At 40.1% G+C, this 22574-nt stretch overlaps 2 protein-coding genes across 7 annotated transcripts in view; one reads left to right on the top strand and one right to left on the bottom strand.

Moving 5' to 3' along the window:
- The window catches only part of SPMIP2 (sperm microtubule inner protein 2), a 103665-nt gene extending 94486 nt beyond the window's left edge, over window positions 1–9179 (top strand). Inside the window, exon 5 of the mRNA XM_059174349.1 lies at window positions 8989–9179. Coding sequence (XP_059030332.1) covers window positions 8989–9036 — 48 coding nt within the window. The 3' untranslated portion in view covers window positions 9037–9179. The remainder of the gene's footprint in view (window positions 1–8988) is intronic.
- FNIP2 (folliculin interacting protein 2) overlaps window positions 1044–22574 on the bottom strand; it is a 132902-nt gene continuing 111371 nt past the window's right edge. For all 6 annotated transcript variants that reach the window (XM_059174305.1, XM_059174329.1, XM_059174321.1 and 3 more), the window contains 3 exons: window positions 11213–11413; window positions 6741–6856; window positions 1044–4784 (listed from right to left, as the gene is read on the bottom strand). In XM_059174305.1, the coding sequence (XP_059030288.1) occupies window positions 4706–4784; window positions 6741–6856; window positions 11213–11413 (396 nt within the window). In that variant the 3' untranslated portion in view covers window positions 1044–4705. The remainder of the gene's footprint in view (window positions 4785–6740; window positions 6857–11212; window positions 11414–22574) is intronic.

Raw genomic sequence — 22574 nt, 5'->3', positions numbered from 1 at the left:
CAAAAAGCAATGTGGTGTGTGTGTGTGTTTAAGTTCTTTACTAATGCAATACTTTTAAAGTTGCTTGAGGGAATATGGAAAACACTTTTGAAATTTTCATTTAATCCAAAAGGAGTTGGAAATACCGAAGGTTACTTCTTCCTATAGTCTTTGAGATGACATAATTCAGTATGGCATTATATATGTTTCAAAAGTTCTACTTAAAAGCATTTTTTTTCCTGAGACTATATATATGGATGATCTCATCCTTTACATAGCAAATATTATATAATGTCCTTACTTTCCTAAAATAAAATTCATAAGTAATATAACCTCCTTACACACATAATTTATAATAAATCAACATAATGCTCTAGATGTACTATTTAAAAAATAACATTAAAATATATTTTAATAAGGAGACATTGAAACACTAGCTTAGAATAGAAAATATAATGAAGCAGGCAGAGGCTTGCATCTATATGTAGTCTCCACGAATGCTACAAGCAAAGATGGATATACAAATGACTCAAATTCATTAATACAGTAGCTGTTGTTAATGTCGTTTTCCAAGTTTATGTTAATTCTTGTAAAAACCCTGAATCTTATTACAAAGTAAAACCTTCCCTCAATTTATACAACGGTGGCATTCCTGGAAAATTCAGCATATATCAAAATCATGTGAAAAACACATTTGGCTTTTATGTAAAGCAGAATTAAATTCTTAGCTTAGATAATTATATACAGCTTTTTCACCCACATGAATGCCCAGCAGAACATTTAAAAGTCATGCAGGAGGGGGGACAATTCCTCACTCTGTGGGGGTGTCCCATACATTCCAAGACATTTCTCTTACCATCCTCAGCCCCCATCCTCTATGTGCCAGTGACTCTCACCCACCCTTATGCTAACCAAGAATGTCCCTATACTTCCAAGACAACCCTGCTGAAAATCACTGACATATATAACTACTCATTTCAGCATGAATTAATGGAAATGAGACCTCTTAAGTTTTTAAGAGCTAAGATTAAATGAAACAAGTCACATGCAGTACTGAGAAGATCTTCAAGATAAATTCAAAAGGTTTATTGCACCAAATGCCACAGAAAAATGGATCAAAATAATACAAGAACAAATTTTAAGAAAAAATTTCTATACATTGACATTGATATTTACCTGATCAAAAATATAAAGTCCTATCAATTTGTCTTCTGGAGCGTCAATAATAACAAATCCCAGAATTTTCTCTTTTTAAACACCACTTAAATTTAAACATATTGCAATCTTGCTCCGAAGATATATGGTCACCAAAATTTTGACATTTAAAAATTAACACTCAGAGGGGGCTGCTTGATTTAGGTAAATATTATATTAAAATATCCCTTCCCCCACAGCACAATAAAAAACAAATGGTTCACATTTACCAAGAGAAGCTAAAGAATTTTTCAATTTAATGGTGAAAGTATGCATCAACAAAATACTTTCAAAAGTACATATTAGTGGGAAAATCCAGACATTTAAAAGAATTTTAGGGTCACTTTATATTCTTTATTTTTATGTACAACCAACTCTAATGAATAACCTAAAAAGCTACAGACTAAATTTTTTATAAAATCTCAGGACCTAATTATAAGAGCCTAAACAACAGTTTAGTATCACTTAGCAAGCGGGGACTTTCCTCCCTCCAAAAAAGTTACTTTTGAAAAATATGGTAAGTTTAAAAAGTTGTGATGTGTAAACGGCAGTTCCATGGGATGTGAAAAGATTATAGTTACTTTTATTAAAAAACAGCACACTTCAGAAAAATGGATTGAAGCCTGTACAAAAAGCTATTTAACACTGATAAAAATAAAATACTTTGGAATTATGCACAAGTATGGAAGCTACATTTTAAATTTTCATTGTCATGTTTAAACATACACAATTATCTTTACATTCATATCACTCGTCAATCTATTAAAAATAAAACTGCAACATGCTAGAAAGAGGTCCATCACAGTAACATTTACACACTTCTGCTCTGTCATGCCTCACTAGCTTGCTTAAAAAAGCAAGATGCTACAAAAGTTACACTCAACAGGTAAGACTTAAAAGTTGAAGAAACCCTAAAGGTGGAATCCTGTCAACTGAGGTAGTTTTCTCTTTTCGTTTTGTTTTGTTTTCATTTTAATTTTCTTCTTGAGGTGGGCACTGGGAGAAGGCGGGATCCCTTTCTTGCCTCTTGGGATACGACAGAATGAAGCCACCGGGTGGTGTGTGTGGGTGTATTTGAACGCAATTCCATGAGATTTTTTTTTTTTCTTTTCCACTTTCAGGAAGAGGTTGAATTTTAAGACAAAACTTGAGTGTTATTTAAAAGAGGATTATAAAAGAGCAGCAACATTCCTGGTCTGTTTTTGTAGGCAACAGATGTGAGGATTAGGTTCTGACTAGAATCCTGAGTGTCACTGAGACAACCCCCACATGTGACCCACCTGTAGTTTTCCAATAGATGTTTTCCGAGAGAGAGTTTTAGAACAGTAGATTAAGAGGCAAATTAAATTTTCTCAGGCTTTGAGAGGACTGGGCTAAATTTTTATGTGTGGAGTTTAGAATTAGCCATTGAAACCCAATTTCCCCTACATGGGTCTAATTTTTAACATGCCGCTATGCGTACACATTTTGAATGAAGCTAGTTTTGTTTCTAGTTATTTTCTATGAATCCCTGGAAAATGGTGAATGAGGGAAAGTGCTCAAAACATGTAAACAAGGAAAGGGGAAAGAGAGATGAGGGGAATGGTCTACACCGGTACAGATGGGAATGCTGTAACATCAGCTATCATAATTTATTCACACATAATGAGAAACAAATGATGAGTGAGCCGAGCCAGAGGTGAGGTTCATTCTCTGTGTCCCACACCAGCAAGCAGTGATGTCACGGAGCTGGAGACTTAAAAACACCAAACTCAGATGTTAGAGGAAATAAGATAAACATAAAAAGGACGGAAAACTTCAATCCTATAAAAGAAAGACGTAAAATAAAAAGAAAAGATCTTAAGAGCCTTAATGCACCCACCTCCAGTTCACATCATAGAGAGAGAGAGAGAAGGGAAGGCAGCAGTTCTGACCTTTTCCTTAAGAATTATTACACCTATTTTTCTCCATTGGTACTGCTGCTATACTCTTTCAAACAATTAACTTGCATTTGTAAAAGAATAGACATTTATGGAACTTGGGTGTTCAGAATCTGAATTTTACCAAATAAAAAATCTGAAGTCATTCTAACCCCTAAAAGGGACGTTACTTCATAATCTTAGGTACAAAAGGGTACACGAGAAGGACCGGAATTAATTTCTACGACAGTGAAAGGAAATCAGAGCCTGGTTATAATCAATTGTACTCAAGATCTGTGAGGGGCTAACAATGTTCTGATGTGTGAGATTAGCGCCGGTCTTTTCACAATCCAGTTTTGAAAAGTCTTTTCCCTTACCCTGGACGTCAGTACGTGGTCTGACATGGCCAGGGTTCATGGCCAGTAAACCAAGTAAAGTTTCTTTCACATTAAGGTTTCTGAAAAAGTGAACCATGCTAATAAACAATCTATCTTTTCGGCAGATTTTATCACGGGTGAGTTAATTTCTGGAGAGGTGTTTTGCAAAGGACTTATGGGTTAGAAGGCACAGAGATGATAATGTAACAACAGATCATTTATGGATTGTTGGTAGATGTACAAACCAATTTCTTTCATTAGCCGTCCTGAACTGTTGCAGATTCACTTCCTGCTAGGCCCGCTGTGCCTCTGAAAGTACAAACAGTCGTTTGTATTAACTATTGTGGAAGAAAGTGGCTTCGGCTGGAAGAATTTAGCAAGAGAAACACTCTTGAGCTTATAGAAATAACTTTGGTAAATGGCCTCTCTTAAAAAGGCTGCTGAAAGCTCTAAAGTATGAGGCTAAAACATATGGTATCAAACTGTGCACTCTGCTGCTCTGAACTACATCTTGATAAGATTAAGATGCTACATTGGTTCCTGGGTTTATTGCACCAACAGTCCGTCTCTAACCTACCTGTGGCTGCATCTGCAACAAGGTAAACTCCAAGATGTGGAAAGAGTGGGTCCCTAAAGCACCCTCTGCCCAACAGTCGATCCTCCTTCCTGTTTTCTGCCAGGCAGTAATGTCTACAGCCACCGGAGCGGAAGATGGCACAATGCGGCTTGCTTGCTTTCACCTTCTGTAAGAAGCAAACTCTGCCCTGGAATCCCTTGCTCTGACTGTCTTCTTAGGACAGCAAATGAAGCTTCCATTTGCTTCATTTGCAAAATGAAGCTTCCATTTTGGAGAGCTCATGCTTAAACTCTGAAATGTTGTCCTACTGGAATGGTATGTCCACTGGTTCCCTTGTCATTCTGCCCAAACACACAAGGTGATCTGTACCAGCAGCTTAGTGTTTACTGTAGTGTTTGTTTCCTCCTACCAAAAAGGTCACTCTCTCTGTTGATTCGTGGGTAACAAAAGGCCAAACAGTATTCACGAAAAACACAAATGATATAACGTCAAGTAAACCTAAGTCGTCCAACGAAGCATCCGCTTGAAAGCAAGAAAACAAAACAAAACAAAGGGGTGGAATGACTGTTTCTGTTTGCTCTTCTCATGCTTTTGACGTCACAGAGAGCTTACTCCTTTCACCTTCGGTTGAGAATCTGATTTTTTTTTTCTTCCAAGGAAGAACTGTCCTGAGCTTTAGCTTATAAGAGTATTTGCGCAACGTAAGGAGAATGAGTACTGGCAATAGCAGTCAACAGAGGCAGGTCATTGGATTCAATCCTGAATAGTGAAAAAAGAAAAGAATATTAAAATAGCATGATTTTACAGCAAAGTATTACTGCTAGGTACCAAGCTTGCCAGATCCTTGCTTAAAACTATGACAAAGAGGTGGAAAGATGCTGAAACTATTCTTTTAACACAATCTCCCAGTGACCACTCACTGCCTGATGATGCAGAGAAGGATGCAGGTGTGCGGTGTGCGGTGGGAGTGTGTGTGTGTTGGGGGGGGTACACAAAGCTGCTCTTCCCACAGCTGGAGTCACCCAGATGAAGCCCAGAGCGTTTCTATATTCCTCGACAACATCACTGCATTGTACTCTAATGTCTTCTCCAGTATCTCCTCGTTCTCCCAGTCAGCACTCTGGAACACGGACTGAAATTCTGCACCTAGGCTAGACTCAGGCTTAGGAAAATGATGAAAATGGGAGTTTTTTCTATAAACTTGGGAATTTGTTCAACAGGTTAGACAATTTAGATCCTCACTAAGCATCTGAGCTACAAGATTCTGAGAGCAAAGTGACACTAACAGATAGTCAAGAGAATCATAACATCAAAGGGATGCAGCTTGGGCTACCTCTCTTACAGCAGAGGCGGATATAGCGTGGTCACTGGCTCAACGCTGCCAAATGTCCTGAAAAAAATGAGGACTGCCTCAGTCCGTGAAATATGTCCTATTTTTTTCCCCTTGAATTCCAAAAATGAAAAATCAAAAATAAAATGTAAAAAGGTAGCTGGCATTACTTCATGGAACTTTCGATGCTTTCTCCAGTAAGCTGCCTACAGATCTCCTTTCAGGGTAGATAAAGAAGTTCTTTAGTACCTTTTGTGCTGCTGGTTCTGCCTAGGAGAGGAAGGGGCAAAAGCGAGGCTGGGTGTGAGCCTCACTAATGTACCAAGAGGACCGAGAGACCACGAAGGTATATAAATCCTTAGGATCCTTCTAACAGTGTTGATGGACACCTGCCAGTCAGGGGCAATGGAAAACTGGTGAGGCAGGACTCAAGGCTGAGGCTGGTAGAGATGTGAGCAACAACTAACAACAACAGCAACAAATACACATTGCAAGTTAACTGCAAAAGCAAATGCCTCAAAAGGGAAAAACACTTTTTTGAATAAAGTATGGGAAAAAAAATGTATGACAGGAAATGCCAAGAGCCAAACAATGCAGTAAGTCATATCCTGGGTGTGAAATATGAAAAGTCTGACAAGAATGCAAAGGCCCGAGTCTTGAAATAATATTTTGATTAGCAGGCTTGATAAAGAATTTCAAGGTTGACACTATATACACAATGTTTTCTTAGGGGAGTCATCATCACAGGGAAGGGGGTCAATTCCCCATGGGCACAATGTCTTTTTGTTAGTTCTCTGTTGAAACATTAAGCAGAGAGTAACAAGTCAGAATTTCTTCTCTGAGAGAAGGTATGGCCAAACCCCGACCCTCTGGAAGATGACCTACACTGTCAATCACATCAGCACGTCTCCCTTCCCAAGGGGATTCTAATGAAGGAGGAGAAAGTACAGTCACCCTGTGGACATGCAGGTGGCCCCTGAGGGTCCAGAAGGCCTGCCCTGCCTCCTCCAGGGAGCAAAATATAAACCCAAGCTCTGCTGCATGTCTGACGGGTTGCGCCTTTGACATCTTACCTAAATGACTAGAAATGGGCAAGCAAAAAGGGATTAAATTTTTCACTTTCAAGCATAAAATAATCCAGAGAGGAGACTAACATAAACTACCACTCGCTTAGCACTCTGCATTTGTTTGCAAGTATGAAACCCCAGTATCAGAGATATGAAGAAGGAAAGCAGCAGAGGCACAAATCTCATGAACCCCACACATTTCAATGGGGCACCATGACCACGGGTTCTAGGTGAGACAGGCTAAGTGGGTCAGTCAGTGGGTGCAGTGCTAGGGTCAGTCCTATCACGGGGGAAACAGTGGCACTTCACAGCACTCACCCCAGTACGACACCTAATTCTTTCACATGGACTCGTGTGTGTCCACGAAGATATTCAGACAGCATCTTACTCTTCAGGTACATCTCCTGTAGTCTATCTTCAAGATGCATGATGCACTGCGAAGCCAATAACATTCACAATGAGGGCTGGGATTCAAGTCTCTGCCAACGTTCTAAGAGCTGGAATGCTCTTAATTCATTTCTAAGGACACAGCTATAATCGCATTCCTTCCCAGTACACTTGAAAATTATAAACCACATCAAACCACTGGTAGGTAGAAGAAAAGGTTTTTTATAAAACAACAGCTTACTTTTTCTAATGACAAGATTTTCATACATATCTGCTAGTCTTTTTAAAAAAGCATTTTTAGGGACGCCTGGGTGGCTCAGTTGGTTAAACAGCTGCCTTCGGCTCAGGTCATGATCCCAGGGTTCTGGGATCGAGTCCCGCATCGGGATCCTTGCTCAGCAGGGAGCCTGCTTCTCCCTCTGCCTCTGCCTGCCTCTCTGTCTGCCTGTGCTCACTCGCTCTCTCTCCCTCTGTCTCTGACCAAAAAAAAGCATTTTTAACAGGGTGCCTGGGTAGCTCAGTTGGTTAAGCCTCTGCCTTTGGCTCAGGTCATGATCTCAGGTCCCGGATCTAGCCCCGCATCAGATTCCCCACTCAGCAGGGAGCCTGCTTCTCCCTCTCCCTCTGTGTGCTGCTCCCCTTGCTTGTGCCCTTTCTTTCTCTGTCAAATGAATAATAAAAAAATCTTTAAAAAAAAGCACTTTTAACACAGCTGAAATCATTCTGTAAGTGCAATTATCTCCTACTTTTAAAAACCTTGTAATAATCCTTTCCCCATGTTATTAATAAATCTTTATCAATGTAATTTTTATCATTAAATAATTTTTGAGAATGTGAATTACCATTATTTATGTATCCACATGACAATCTGAGATTTTGCTACTATAAATAACTTTTTAAAGAATATCTTTGTTGTTTTCCTATAGCTCACATTATTTTGGCAAAATGCATCCTCAACAGTAGAGTAAATGGAACAAGGTTACCTTAAATCTTCTTTTTCTCTCAAGAGTATATTTTAACTAGGTCTTTAATAACAATAAAGAAAAGGCAATTATTCTCAGGACATCTCTACCCTTGGAATTATGTCCAACTTCATTTTTTAGAGAATAGCAACCATCTGTGTCTTTCACCAGAGGCAAATGCTTTTGCATTTGGCAGGCAGAGCCATCCAAGCATCTTCAGTAAGACACCTGATGGCTTTGGCAAGGGTAATTCCATCATACATAATTTTCTTCTAGACCATTATGCCTTTTATTTTCAAGGTAAAAAGATTAACAGATGCATTTGAAAATGTTGATCTTGACCATCTGGGCTGATCAGTGACATGAAAAAAGTATCTATTCAAGAGGCAATCTTTTCAGTTTTTCATTGGCTAAAAATCTTAAATGCATTGTGTTGAGTGGATGAAAAAACTGGTAAGTGACTAAGAGTAATAATCAAAACAAGCAGGATTTTACCAATTTTCATGAAAATGTTCCTCCAAGTAAACAGAGTTAAGTGGTAAAAGGATCTCCTGTTCAGTTTCAGTTCCTTATAAAGTAAATACAAGGTTTTTAATAAGGTGTTATAAAATATTAAAAAAGAACTTTCACATTACATGGCATCCTTTGTTTTAAATGGTTAATTTATGGTGTTTTCATCATCCCCATGGACACCGTATGTTGTAATGTGGAAATAAAGAGAACACTGGTCTATACAGAACTTGAAATCAAATCATTCAGAGTTTTTTTAAAAAAGGTTTGATTATCAAATTGAACTGCTTTGTGTTCTACCTTTCCCTTCCTGGCATTTTATTCCTGAGATGGATTTCTTCAATTTTTAACTTCGGAAATTTTAAATAGCCACTTTCTCCTTTTGAAAATACTAAAAGTTCTAATAGTCATTTAGTCATGTTTCATTCAAGTGATTTTTTAAGGAGAATTTCAAACCGCAGACGAAATTTTCTTTGACCTCGGTTTTGTCAGGTTAAATAAGTCATTCACAGTATTAAGTGGCCAAACACACTTCTGCCCAAACGAAGTAAAAAGGATTAGCTATAGCAATTTACTGCCTAGATAACTAAGATGTCAAATGTAGCTATGTTATAAGACTTATGTATCACAGAATAAAATATGAAAGTTTGGCAAATTTTATAACAGTAAAAAAGTATTAAATCTAATGTATCTGTCTTTCCTTACAGAAAAAGAGAGTTCAGCCTCTACATCAGCGTGATGCAGCTTGCTACTAGGAAGAAAAAGTGCCTGCAAATATAGAACAAAAGTAAGGTTGTCATAACCCATAAGTGCTTCTCACATTACCCCTTTGGGACAGAGGTCCTTCAAGAATATGCTTCAGTCTAAACCCCAAATAAATAAAAGATTTTGGTGAAAAGTTGTTGTCAGTCTTTACAGCCAGTAAAATTATTTCATGAAACTAACTATTAGCAATCACTCTAATAGTAGTTGTTTCCTGAGAACTCATGACATGTAATGCATTCCAAGTGCTTTACCTGAATCATCTAATTTCATTTTCATAACCACCTGAGATAAGCTACATCATTTCCTCAGCTTTCTAGATGTAGAAACGGAGACTTTGAGAAGTCACACAGAAAGTAGTGGAGCTTGGATTTGACCCTAGACTACTGGACTCTAAAGGCCACACACAGGCCACTGCTGTGTACACTGGCTGTTAGAGTGTCTCATATTGGCAGAGTGCTTTGCCAGTTTTTTAAAAAGCAGTATCTCAGACTTAATTTTCAAAGGATTCTCATGACATGCTTGTCGAATGGGTACTATCTTCGTTTTACAAGTGAGAAAGCTGAGGTTCAGAGATGCTCAGGACCACCCACCATCACACAACTCACTGATGGCAAAGCCTATACTTCAACCCAGTTGCGCTGAGGGGGTCTCCCTATCGTGACACACTTCCACAACTTAGATGACAACTACACAGTATCTCAAAGCACCTTTTTTTTTTTTTTTTAAAGATTTTATTTATTTATTTGACAGAGAGAGATCACAAGTAGGCATAGAGGCAGGCAGAGAGAGAGAGAGGAAGAAGCAGGCTCCCTGCTGAGCAGAGAGCTCGATGTGGGACTCGATCCCAGGACCCTGAGATCATGACCTGAGCCGAAGACAGCGGCTTAACCCACTGAGCCACCCAGGCGCCCTCAAAGCACCTTCTTGAAGGCCACAGAAGTCTTGACTTTCTGAGGAATGTGGGGAAATTACTTCAGGAAAATTACCACTCCATTTGCAATTAGTGTAGGTAATTAATATTCTGCTTCCTCCTTTGTTATTAAATAGCTCTGTATCTGTTGTGGAGGCCAGAAGGGAGGTAATGGATACCCTGGTCTGGGGGTATACTGCAGAGGGCAACTGAGTGCAGGAGGGAATGAATGGAGAAGGTGGGCACTCTCTCACCTAGCGCAAATCCCTGAAGTCGGACAGCTCACTTAGCTTCTCCTAGCTATCTGCCCTTGAGTCTCTCTTCCACTTTTGAGACCTCTCTTCCACCCTCTCAAAATATATTTTTCTCAATCTCTCTGCACACATACACATGCACACACACACACACACACACACACACATTATATTGAAAAGTATCTGTTTTATATATTCATTCCAATGCCGGGGGTGGGGGGAGAGAGGTTAATCATTTCCTAGGAGTTTACAGGTTCTATTTGCTATGTTTAATATAATGTGATGAAGTGAAATTAAAACCCGATTTGAGGGGCGTCTGGGTGGCTCAGTTGGTTGAGCGTCTGCCTTCAGCTCAGGTCACGATCCTGGAGTCCCGGGATCGAGTCCCAAATCAGGCTCCCAGCTCCACAGGGAGTCTGTTTCTCCCTCTGACCTTCTCCCCTCTCATGCACACTCTCTCTCACAAATAAATAAATAAAATCTTAACTAATAAATAAATAAATAAATAAAACTCGATTTGAAAAGGAGCAACTGATACCATCTTCTATGGGTATAATACTTCAAAACTGTCTTTATACAAATGATATTCCATTTTTCCATTTTATCTTTAACAATATTATAGGAACAGTCCCTAAACAAAAGGAACTAGAATCCCTTCAGAAACTCACTTGCTTTATGTCAGTCCGATAAAGAGAACTAATGAGTTCTCCAAAGGAAGATTTTAAATTTCCTTTTATGTCTGATCCCCTCCCCAAACCTCTTTTGTTTCACCATATACCTTATTCAAAAAGATTTCCATGTCACTGTGTGTTGTTTCGTGGAGGAGCTATTGTTACTGAAATCTATCCCATCGGCTGGTGTTCTGTTGCATGTTCTATTTTTAGTTATGCTAATGTCCAATCATACTAAAAACAAAACATGTGGGTCTGTGATTTTATAATCAAAGTACTAGTAGAAGTGCTATAACAATCTTTCTTTGGTGATATGAGAACAAATACTTACAAAATCAGCAGGGAGGTGAAGCTTGTAGAGCTGTAAAATGGAGTGAAGCAAACTGGACACCTGACTCGAGACCAAGACATCCTGGCCCAGTTTCATGCTGTCCGTCACCTTCCTCTGACTTGTGGCTACCTGGACACTCCACTTGTCCGTGTCTGCAATAATACAGACTGCTTCGGCAATCGGCTCATCGAGCACTGGATGCTGGAAACAAACACAGGGGGTCAACTCTCCACAGCACTGCCAAGTGGCACTCAGAATGTCCAGAATGTTTTTGTAATTTAATATTAGCCTAACCCTTCATAAGCTGCCAGCAGGAGCTACAGAAATTGAGAGTGTTATAGGGACTAAAATAGGAGTGTCATCAAATTGTCATTTGAAATTCCTGTGATAAAAATTGCATTTAACTGGTATTTTTTTCCTTCCACCCAGGAAGTACACTATAAATGTTGTTAATGTTCACAGAAAAGTGAAAAGATACATGCCCTCCCTACATTCCTGGATAGTAAAATTCCTTTTGAAAGACTGCACTCTCTTTTTAAAATGGAGAAAATTAGAATAAGCTGTAGGATTCTATTGCCATTTCTCTAAAACAAGCTTAGTCTGAGCTTTAATCATTGAGCACTATTTACTTAGTGACCATGTGTGTCATACATAAATCAACTCTAAACAACCAACTAAAATCCGATGGGGGACTAATTTATCTAGAGGAGTCCAAAAGGTCAAACAATGGCTACTGAGGAGTAATTTAAAATACAAAATTCTTAGTAACTCCGTAGTTACAGATAGAGCAGGTTGAGTACCAGTGAACTGTGACATAGGGCAAACAGGGTAAACACTGATGGGATCAAGGAAAAGGCCTTAAAAAACCAACCAACAAACAAATATTAATGTCCTCAAACTGATCAAAGTGTAACTGCTTTATCACCAGCACCTGGAAGAAGGGTACTGTGGCTCACTGGGGAGGTCATGGATGGAGGATTCTCCAAACATGAGTTACTTTAGAAGGCTGCAGATCCAGATATTGATAACACAAAGGGACAGAGACGTTGGCTCAATTATTTGAAAAGGAGAAACTTAATGGGTACAAGAAATGTTAAAAAAAAAATTGAACGTGAAAAATGAGAATGAGTCATTTTTAAATCACTGGATCAAAGAGAAAAGACTCAAGACAAAGGGGTCAAGGGTTGAGACAAACCGTGGGGGAATCTGTGAGCCTGTTCCTTGAAGGAGAGACCTGCATCTTTTCTGCCTGAATTCTTAGCTCCTAGCACAGGGCCTGGCATTTGAAAAATGTTACTAAATTAAAATGAGACAGGTTAAGTATGAGCAAATGACAGCGATGATGAGCACCCTGCATTCCCTAACACAGCATGGTATTGCTGACTTCTATGTTTTCAGGTTCTAGAACGGAGAAGAACCAGCCAAACATTTACAGAAGAGTACCTTAAAAGAAATACCTGAAGCATGAGACCCAGTCTCAGACTACTACGTATCTAACACAGAACTCCCTGAATATATCCACTGGGCAAACCCAATGTCTCCATCTAACCATGTCATTTAGTAGCTACTTACTTGTTTACTGAAGAATAAACACTCTTTTTTCTTTAAATAGCGATTTTATTTATTTATTTGACAGACAGGGAGAGTGAGCACAAGCAGCAGGAGCAGCAGACAGAGTAAGAGGAGAAAAGAAGGCTTGATCCCAGGACCCTGGAATCATGACCAGGGCTGAAGACAGATGCTTAACTGACTGAGCCACCCAGGCGCCCCCAGAACAAACACTTTCTAAAAGAAGATGGAAGTAAAGGAAAATGTAAATTAGTCAAGGCAAAAAAAGATATAAAAATATCATGAGCAACTACTTTAGTTATAATTTAAGGGGTGAGCTACTGGTCGTCCATCCCTGACCTGGTCTAAACTTCTATGAGGTCAGAGAGTTGAAGCTTAATTAAGTTCCAATGATTCTGAAGATTTCTAACATATATCTTTGCAAAGAAAATGCAAACCCCACTAAAAAGATTTGGCTTATGATTTGGTCTATTGGTCAGTCTACAAGCTTTTACAATTTAAAGAACTCTAAGATCCAGAAGACCATGTTTGAATTTATCAGAGAAACACACACCCATACACACCCTATGCCCTGGTATTCAATTTAAAATTCCTCTTTGGAAAGGCTCTACTTTTAAGGCACATGCAGAACTACAATATACAAAAAATTTGCATGTAGGCTTCTTTTTAATCCTGGCTTTTTCTTATTAGCTGTATCTTAATTACAGAAGTAATTAACAGTGGGATCTGTAAGGGTGATTTTTTAAGTTCACAATTTTATCAAGTTCACATGTACACCAGGATCCACACAAATATATACACGGAGCAGCAGTAGTAAACCACATGGAACAGTACCTTTGAGAAATTAAGTACTTTAAGAAATGCTGTAAAACCTAAGACTGAATGATTCAAACACCTATTAAAAGCCTGATCTGCTATCCTTAGGGCTTGGAGTTTGGGTGCAGAAACTAAAAAACAGGGCAGGAGAGGCAGGGCGGCATCCTGATGGAGACTTTGGCCTCCTGTGGATCTTAAGAAAATCAAGATAGAGTATGGATAGCTACCAGCTGGGCAGTAATTTTATTTAGTGGGCAGTAATTTTATTTAGTAAGATTCCTCTTCTTAATGTTAAAAGACCCTAGGGGCCCCTGGGTGACTCAGACTTGGGTGTCTGTCTCTGATTCAGGTCATGGGGATCAAGCCCCACATCAGGCTCAGCAGGAAGCCTGTTTCTCCCTTTTCCTCCCCCTGCCCCCCCCCCCCCCCCCCCCGCTTGTGTTCTCTCTCTTGCTGTGTCTCTTTCTGTCAAATAAACAAATCTTTAAAAACAAGCGAACAAAGCTTAAGGGGTATGGGGCACTTTGTTAGTTTGACTAAATGTTAGAAAACCAAAAAGGCCCCATCATGTATTTACCCCTTTAACAGTTCTCCTCCCAACAATTAGTGTCTGAGATTAAACAGGACCTCTGATGTTTGAGTTTGGAATGAAAATCTGAAGGAAATATTAAAACAGTCACTTCCCTTAAAATGCTTGTTTGGTTGAAAGCTTTACCGACTTTAGGGACACTGTTATTTATCAATTTTCCTTTTCTCTCTCAAACTGAAGAGAATTAATTTCAAGGTAAGTTTCTTGTACACAGAGTTCATTAAATTCTCTTATCAGAATGAGTCTGCAGAGGCACCTGGGTGGCTCAGTCAGTTAAGCGGCTGTCTTTGGCTCAGGTCATGATCCCAGCACCCTGGGATCAAGTCCGAAGTCAGGCCCCCTGCCCTACAGGGAGTCTGCTTCTCCCTCTGTCCTTCCTCCCACTGTCCTCTTAATGTCTCACAAATAATAAGTAAAATCTTAAATCTTAAAATTTTTAAAATCTTAAAATAATAAGTAAGAACATAAAAAAGAATGAGTCTGCAGTACGTTTCTACATTCTCCATAATCTGAGACTTCCAAAAGTGCTGCCCTGTTCTCGCCCTTACAAGTGCCCACACCCTGGTGAGCACACACCCACGACCCAGGTGGCAAGGCAGAGCTGCCAGCCCTTCTGCCCCTGCTGGCCCTCCTACCACCGCTTCCACATGACTGCTAGCAGCCTCCATGTCCATGCCTCCCTCAGCGACGTGATCAGACAACTGAGAAACTTCTAACAGAGACTGGAGGATGAGGGAAACCTGGAGATCAATAGAGAGCTGTAGGCGATTGTCAGGGTGGAAAGCCAATCTCTGTCAGAGGAATGAAGTCTCGGCCATAAGCCAATTATCTTTTTTGCCTTGCTCTGCTCTAGGGGAGTTAGAAACAGTCATTTCTTGAGTTCCACTCTGTCAATATCTCATTTATCCAATCTACTTTCCTGTACAGATTTCTCAAGATAAAGTGACAAATGAAAGGCTTTGTATTAGAGGTCTTTAAAGGTTTCTCAAAGATCTTTGGGCTATTGTATTTTGTTGAATCATCAGATTAGGTCTGGTTTAATTCACAGCCACTAGGAATTTATGGGTCTGTTTTCCAGGAGTTCTAGATGTCCAGGACATTCCAATTTCAGGGTTCTGGATCAGAGCTCTGAGTACACAAAATAGACTACCTTGGCTTACATAAACAAGACTTCTGCCTAACCTGCTAATTTAAAAACCTACTCTAGCTCTTATCACCCAAACACCCAAGTTCTAACTTTTCTTTTTTTCTCTTTTAAAAAAGATTTTATTTTATTTATTTTTGCGAGAGAGAAGGGGAGGGTGCACAAGCTGCAGGGAGGGGCAGAGGGAGAAGCAGATTCCCCTCCCCCTCACTGAGCAGGGAGCCCAATGTGGGACTTGATCCCAGGACCCTGGGATCATGACCTGAGCTGAAAGCAGATGCTTAACCCACTGAGACACTCAGGTGTCCAACTCAAACTTTTTCTTTTCCATACTTAAAGCTCTTTACAGTGTGGGCCACATTCACCTATACGTATTTACTTCCAGGACTCTCTAAGAATCCCCTTCCCTAGTCTGGGAGGGCTCCTGCCTCTTAGCTCAGGCTGTGCCTGGAATACTTTCCCTGCTTCCTTCTAAATTTTTCAATCTTTTGGGGTCATCTGGGTGACTCAGTTGGTTAAGCGTCTGCCTTCGGCTCAGGTTATGGTCCCAAGGTCCTGGGATCAAGCCCCATATCAGGCTCCCTGCTCAGCAGGGGATCTCCTTCTCCCTCTGCCCCCCACCCCACTCTCACGCTCTCTCTCACTCTCTCCCTCAAATAAATAAAATCTTAAAAAAAAATGTTGCTGAAGCAGAGAGGGGCGAGATGGGGTGTCTGAGTGATGGACAATGGAGAGGGGATAGCGAGACAGGGAACAGAAGCAGGGGGAATGGAAGAGGGAGAAGCAGGCTCCCCATTGAGCAGGGAGCCTGATGAGGGGCTTGATCCCAGGACCTTGGGACCATAACCCGAGCTGAAGGCAGACGCTTAAAGAGCAGGCCACCCAGGGTCCCCCAAATCTACATTCTTAAAAAAAAAAAAAAAAGTTTATTTATTTGAGAGAGCGCATGAGGGGAAAGAGGGAGAAAAGCAGGCTCCCTGGCCCAACACGGGACTTTATCCCAGGACCTGGGGATCATGACCTGAGTTGAAGGCAGACACTTGACTGACTGAGCTACCCAGGCGCTCCTGCAATCTGCATTTTGACATTTAATCACACTGTCTTAACTTGTTCTTGATTTCACATCTGTCTTGTATACTCAGTGATTATATAAGTAACTCAAGGAAAAAAAATCACATTTACTTTTTCTTCTGTAGCCTCTGAAATGAACATAACAAAATGCTAACATGTGCTGGCTCTGTTGAATAATTTTCTATGCAGATTTCTTTATTTTTGGATTCAGACTAGTTCCTATTAAGTCATCTGCGCAATTATTAATTTAATTCTTTTCCATGTACCATGTTTAAATGACTAACATTTCATGTAATCACCTATTTTTAACTTAAGGGCAGGAAAATACCATTATCACATATATGCTTCCTATAATTAGTTATTAATTCATCATGCCATTTTTCCTGTGGGGCGGCCAGGAACACAGCACTGCTCTACAGACAGAAACACTGAGGACAAAAAAATGTAAGAGCTTATTAAGTATCTTGGTATGTCAGAAATAGAAACTAGTAACTCATGCAAGCATTTCCAACTTTTAGCTCAGTGAGTCTGCCAAGCCCTCTACTTTGAAATCCTAGGACCTTGTCAGGGTGGAAATCCCTTAGGAGACAAGACTGCAAACAGTGTGAATGACAGTCTCAACTTAATGTCAAAATAGGAGAAAATACAGTTGCCTCTATTAAGATTTTGTTAAGAAACTTCCCCATCTTTACACTGTCGGCACTGTGCAATACATACTCTGAGCTGACATTTTATCAGTCCTCAGAGATGTCCAGCTCACATGTGTGTTGCAGACCGCAGGAGAGTGGACAGACTTCTGTCCTCATAACCAGCTCCAAAATGTGCACACTGGTTATATCGAGGTGGGTCTGATTACCAGGGACAAGCCACTGAGCAGCCTCTTTCAAACATACAGGGGCAGGTGATTTATGATTCAGGAGATTGGAAGCATCTCCCTGTATCTTTTATTTTTCTCTGAAATATTCTGAATAAAACATAAGACTCCTTGGCATCATTTTGAGTGTCAATTTCTTATTCTATATAAGATAATTCTGGTACATTCTGTAACTTTATTAAACTGAACTTGAATAAGAGGATACCACATGACAGAATGCCTTTCAAAAAGATTCTCCACCATTCTGTTACAGCACCATGACTTAGTAATATTGGCTTTCACACAGCTTCAAGTGAGGCCTTTCAGGAGTCCTATGAAGACACCGGGATGACTAATGCAGTGAGATTCACCTTCTCGGTACCTGCTCTTGGATAAACGTCCTCAGAGCCCCCTTTTTATTCTTCTACCTCATTAGAAGTGAAGGCCCACTTGCTTCACCATATCCTCCACCACCCTGGAGCTGAAGACCTAAGCAACATAACACAGTTCTGGGCCACCCCACCCCACCTCTGGATGGATGAGAGCCACATATAAGGACTGCAGCCACATGTGGACTGCTGACCAGTTTTGTTTGGTTTTAGTAAAACCAACCAACCAAACAAACAAAACACCAAAAACAAAACAAAAAAACCCCCTTCATTCATTCAGAGAAATTCAGAGAAATCATTCATTCAGAGAAAAGGAGCCTGGTTATCACTCACCATTCTTAAACACTTCTTCTCATCTATAAAATCATGTAGAATACTATCTTTTGCTAACTGCTCAGCATCTAGACTTTCCTAACCTCACTTTTACCAAGAAACAGTACAGAGAGAAACTCCTGTGCTGGGGAGGTCAGTTCCACCCGCGGGCTAAGAAGATGCTCATCAACGATCAGCCAGAAGTATCTTGGATTTCCTGAGAGAGTCAAGTGGTTCCCTGCACCCTCCCTGGCCCCACATGCTTACCCCTACTGACCTCCTGGTACAGACACCACTTCCAGGAAGTCCCTCCATGCCTGTCCTGTGCCTCCCACTACAGGAGACTCTACTGTACTGTTTTTACTGCTTATTGATTTTGTACTTCCCATAACAGATTTCAATCTCCTTGAGGACAGGTGCCATATCTTCTCTTGGGCTCCTTACAAGTTTTCTTTGTCTTTGATGTTCTCTATAGCCTAAGACTGGATTTGTTTGTATTTACACTTACTTGGGAGTCAGCGTGCTTATTTCAACTGGAAAACTCAGTGTTTCCTCAAATATTGTTTTTCCTCGCGTTCTCTGTTCTCACTTTCTGAATATGCTATAAAATTTTCTTGTCCTAGCCTTCGTGTCACAAATTCTAATTCTCTCCAGCGGTATTTAATCTGCTCCGCTCTTCAACCTACCCTTGTGGGATTAAATTCTAATGGCTATAATTGTCACTTTTAGAAGTTCTTTTTAGTCATTTTACAAATCTAAATATCACTTACCATACCATCCCATCTCTTTATTAAAGTTCCAATTCCTTCTTTTTTATGACCGGAACCATTTTAAACAGAGTGACTTCATGGTTATTTCAGATTGTTCTGGGAGCGCTAATTGTCCAGCTTGTATTTGCTTACTCTTCCTCATCACGATATCTTCATACATGGTTTGTAATCTCTGAACATGAGCCCATCTTATTGTGGCTATTTGTGTTATGTACTCTGTGTGTCACTTGGAAACAGGCTCAATGGCAGTAACTAAATATTTTAAAGTGGAGAAGAGGAAAAGCATCTCATAAGGGAAAGTGTCTTATAAGCTGGTGGTTATGAAAGTGTCCGGTGTGCTTCCTTCCGCCAGAGTCCTAGAGGTTTCAATGCTTCTGAATTTTACATTTATTTCTTGGGCAGGGATTCCCAAGTCACTTGGGTAGAATAAATCTGGACCTCCAACCTACTCATAGAATGGGTCTGAGGCTTTGATTTCTCATGGGTGACTTTACTTTCTCCCACCCAAGTTTCCAACTTGTTTCTTTGCTGCCTCACTGTTCATGGCTGGTTTTCTAATCCCCTTTTTATGGAAGAATAACTGTTTGAAGCTCCAGACTTTACAAAAAGGGCTCAGTTCCCGGTCCCAAGCTTCATATGCATATGAGACCACATCTTTCATCCTGAGTAGATCTTAGAAACTCAGCACCCAATTCCTAGGGACCTGTATCCAGATTGAAATCCCAGAAGGCCAGGGTTGTTCTGGCTTTGATTTTGATTTGTTTCTGCCACAAAAGGATTTCCACTTTTCTTCATGCACAGGTATTAGAAAAAATTGGTGTGGGATGGTACTACTTTACCCATCATGTCTATAGTTTTAGAGAGGAGGTGCACCATTAGCAGCAGCACGACATGGTGCTGGAACTTTCCCACCTCAGATCTTGACCATGGCTGTAAACACAGCACCTAGCACCCAGTATTTTCTGGTAGGAAGTAAATTTCCAAGGCATGACTGTCCTTCTCTTCCCCAAAACCCATGTTCAGGCTCCCTGCCTCATTTTTGGCCAAACAAGTCAGCCAGACCACCTGACATGCCACCAACAGAGATTTCTAGTTTATATCAAACAGACTGTTAACATATGAAAATACCAGAAGAGAAAAATTATATGATCTTATGATAACTCTGTAAGCATTTCTCCACCAGAATTTATTTTCTCTTGGAAACAGATTCAATGCCAGTTGCTGAAGGCTTAAGGGTTGTAATGAGGCGGAGAAGAGAAAAAAATCAATCATTGTGGACCACAGACATTGCTGAGGGATCCCAAGAGGTATACCAAGGTGAGGGCTCTGGGAAGCCCAAAGACATCATGAAGACACAGGGATCTAGCAGAGGGAAGATTAAAGATTAAAGACTTTGCATAGATTTAGCAGAGGGAAGGAGGAGAGGGTCTCGTGAGGTGATCTAGGAGGGGCTACAGAGGAAACATCTGACCTTCCGTGGGTTTGTGCCTGTGGCTGTCATTACCAGGCTGACACCCAAGTTCAGCCTACAACCTTGTAGATACAGTGTGCAACCTTGGGCACAACTTTATTTTCAGGCCTGTTACTTGCTGAGAAAAGAAACAATTTAAAGTCCAGAAAAGGAGCTCAAGGTCAAAAAGAGTCATCAGACTAAAGCTATGTGATGATGCACAGGACTCCAAAATAAAATGCAGAGGGTTGATAGCTTTTTTTTACAAAGAATGGCATAGATGTCCAAATACTTTGCATTAGTGAACACATTTAAGAAAAAATGAAAATTAGCTACGTGTCTAACATTTACAAAATGCAAGAGCACTGAAGCCTGAGTGACCTATAATAAGCTTTTTACTCTCCTTTACATAAAGAAAATGAACACAGAGCCAAAGGAATCATGTCTAAACACACTACTCTTCCCTTCTACTTTTAAAAGACTAGCTGCCATTTCTCCTTTCTTTAGAAAAAACACATAAACCAATCATCACAGTTTTAGCCACAAACACATATTCCTAAATACAGGTCTGTAGGATAGTCAGTTATAATAGTCAGTTAACATCACTGAGCATGTTGTAGGTGCACACAGTGAGAAGCTGGGAATATGAAAGAAAGGAAGTCTCCCTTCTCTGCTCCAGAGGCCTGCAGCCCTAGTGCTAGAAAAACACCGGAAACAGAACAAAGATGTGGTAAAATGTGCTAAGGAGCCTGCGGGTGTAAAGTTCTACTTGGGGGCAACTCCAGCCAAGGAGTTTATATTTTACCATCTCAAAAGAATAGGAAACCATTAGAGCAAAAAGAGTAAATGATCATATTCAGGGGTTAGCAAGAGCCCTCTGTGGCACAGAACAAGATGACTAGAAGAGGAAAAACTGGACGCAAGAATTCTAGTTGGGAAGGTTAAGGGGAACTTAAATAAGATTGTATTGTAGTTACTGGAAGGAGGAGAATCAGTAAGATTTTGGATTAGAGTTGGCAATACCCAGAGATCAGTATTTCTTTTCAAAAACTTTAAAAAAAATCACAATTCACAATAAGAAATCCATTTAACCATCACAACCCCATGTACATGCTTATACATGTGTGAACATGTGTGTCCACAAACACACACATGCATATATACACACAGATTTTTATGAAACAGTAAGACCGTGCTGTAGGCCCAAGGCACTGCCATTCTCATTTTCCATTATAGGAAAATGAAAGCGACAAGAGATGTTCTCAGATAGCTGATCTGTCCTACATGGATGCTTCCTTTGCAACACTACTGATTTTAAGGTTGTTGTTGACTTGAAGCACCTTGATGCTGTCTGCATTACTTAAGTAATGATTTATCATTTGATGCAACTTGCTGTTCTTTTGTAGTCTCCCTGGTTGATTACACTGCATGGCTTAATTAGGTATTCATGACCATATATCACAGCCAAGCTTTTAGCAAAACTCCTTATCTGTGCGACTGATTTCTGCATGGTATTTCTGGAGTCAATCTGTCGCTACTCTTAAAATTAAATGAAAGAGGCTGCAATATCCAACTGTTAACTTTGCTTTATAGATTATTCTGTAAAATGCCTGCAGCCCTGGAACACAATTTTTTTAAAAGAGCATTACAATGTGATGTTGATTTTGGGCTTGATGACCCTACCCTGCAGTTAGCCACTTGGCCTGCTCTTTGTGATTTCACAAGCAAGGAGAAATGGATGCTTTTTAGCCTGGAATGAATGTGTATATGGGTTCTGTTCCATGATTTCCAGCAAGAGTTTCCTGCGAAACTCAATTACCAAGCACTTGCACATATATTATTTTAATAGCTAACATTAGTAATGTGCCAGGCACTGTGCTGAACACGTGATATGCATGACCTCTGAGTCTTCAAACCAGACCTGTATGAACTGTTCATTTTATAGAATCTGAAACTGATGCTTGGAAGACTAAAGAAACCTGCCAAGGCCACGAAAGTCACTAAAGGGTGAGCCATGATTCAATCAAGTTTGTCTGTCTTTAGAAGCCAAACTCTTAACCAGTGCATTATAATCTCATCTGCTCCTCTAAATATATTCTTTTGAGGCTTAGTGATACCAATTGACTTACTTGACTACCAGCAAATGAGTGGTAACAGTAAGACTTAAACCCAAGCCATCAATGCTGAATTATCCATAACTTAATACACCTAACACTGCCCTGAGCAGGAGTATTCATACCAGACAAGCACACAGGAGGAAAAAAGAAGAGAGAAAAAGTTACTTGAGGGTCACAGGTATAGTGGGAAGCGGACTCTCTCACTCTTTCTCTCCCAGCTTAACATTTAAAGTCAAAAGGAAAACAGAGAAAGAATGCACAGTTAGATACGACAGGGGTAAA

Source organism: Mustela lutreola, chromosome 1 (genome assembly GCF_030435805.1).
Source record: "Mustela lutreola isolate mMusLut2 chromosome 1, mMusLut2.pri, whole genome shotgun sequence".
NCBI lineage: Eukaryota > Metazoa > Chordata > Mammalia > Carnivora > Mustelidae > Mustela > Mustela lutreola.
The sequence above is the reverse complement of the archived record's forward strand: the minus strand, read 5'-3'. Positions and strand labels throughout refer to the sequence as shown.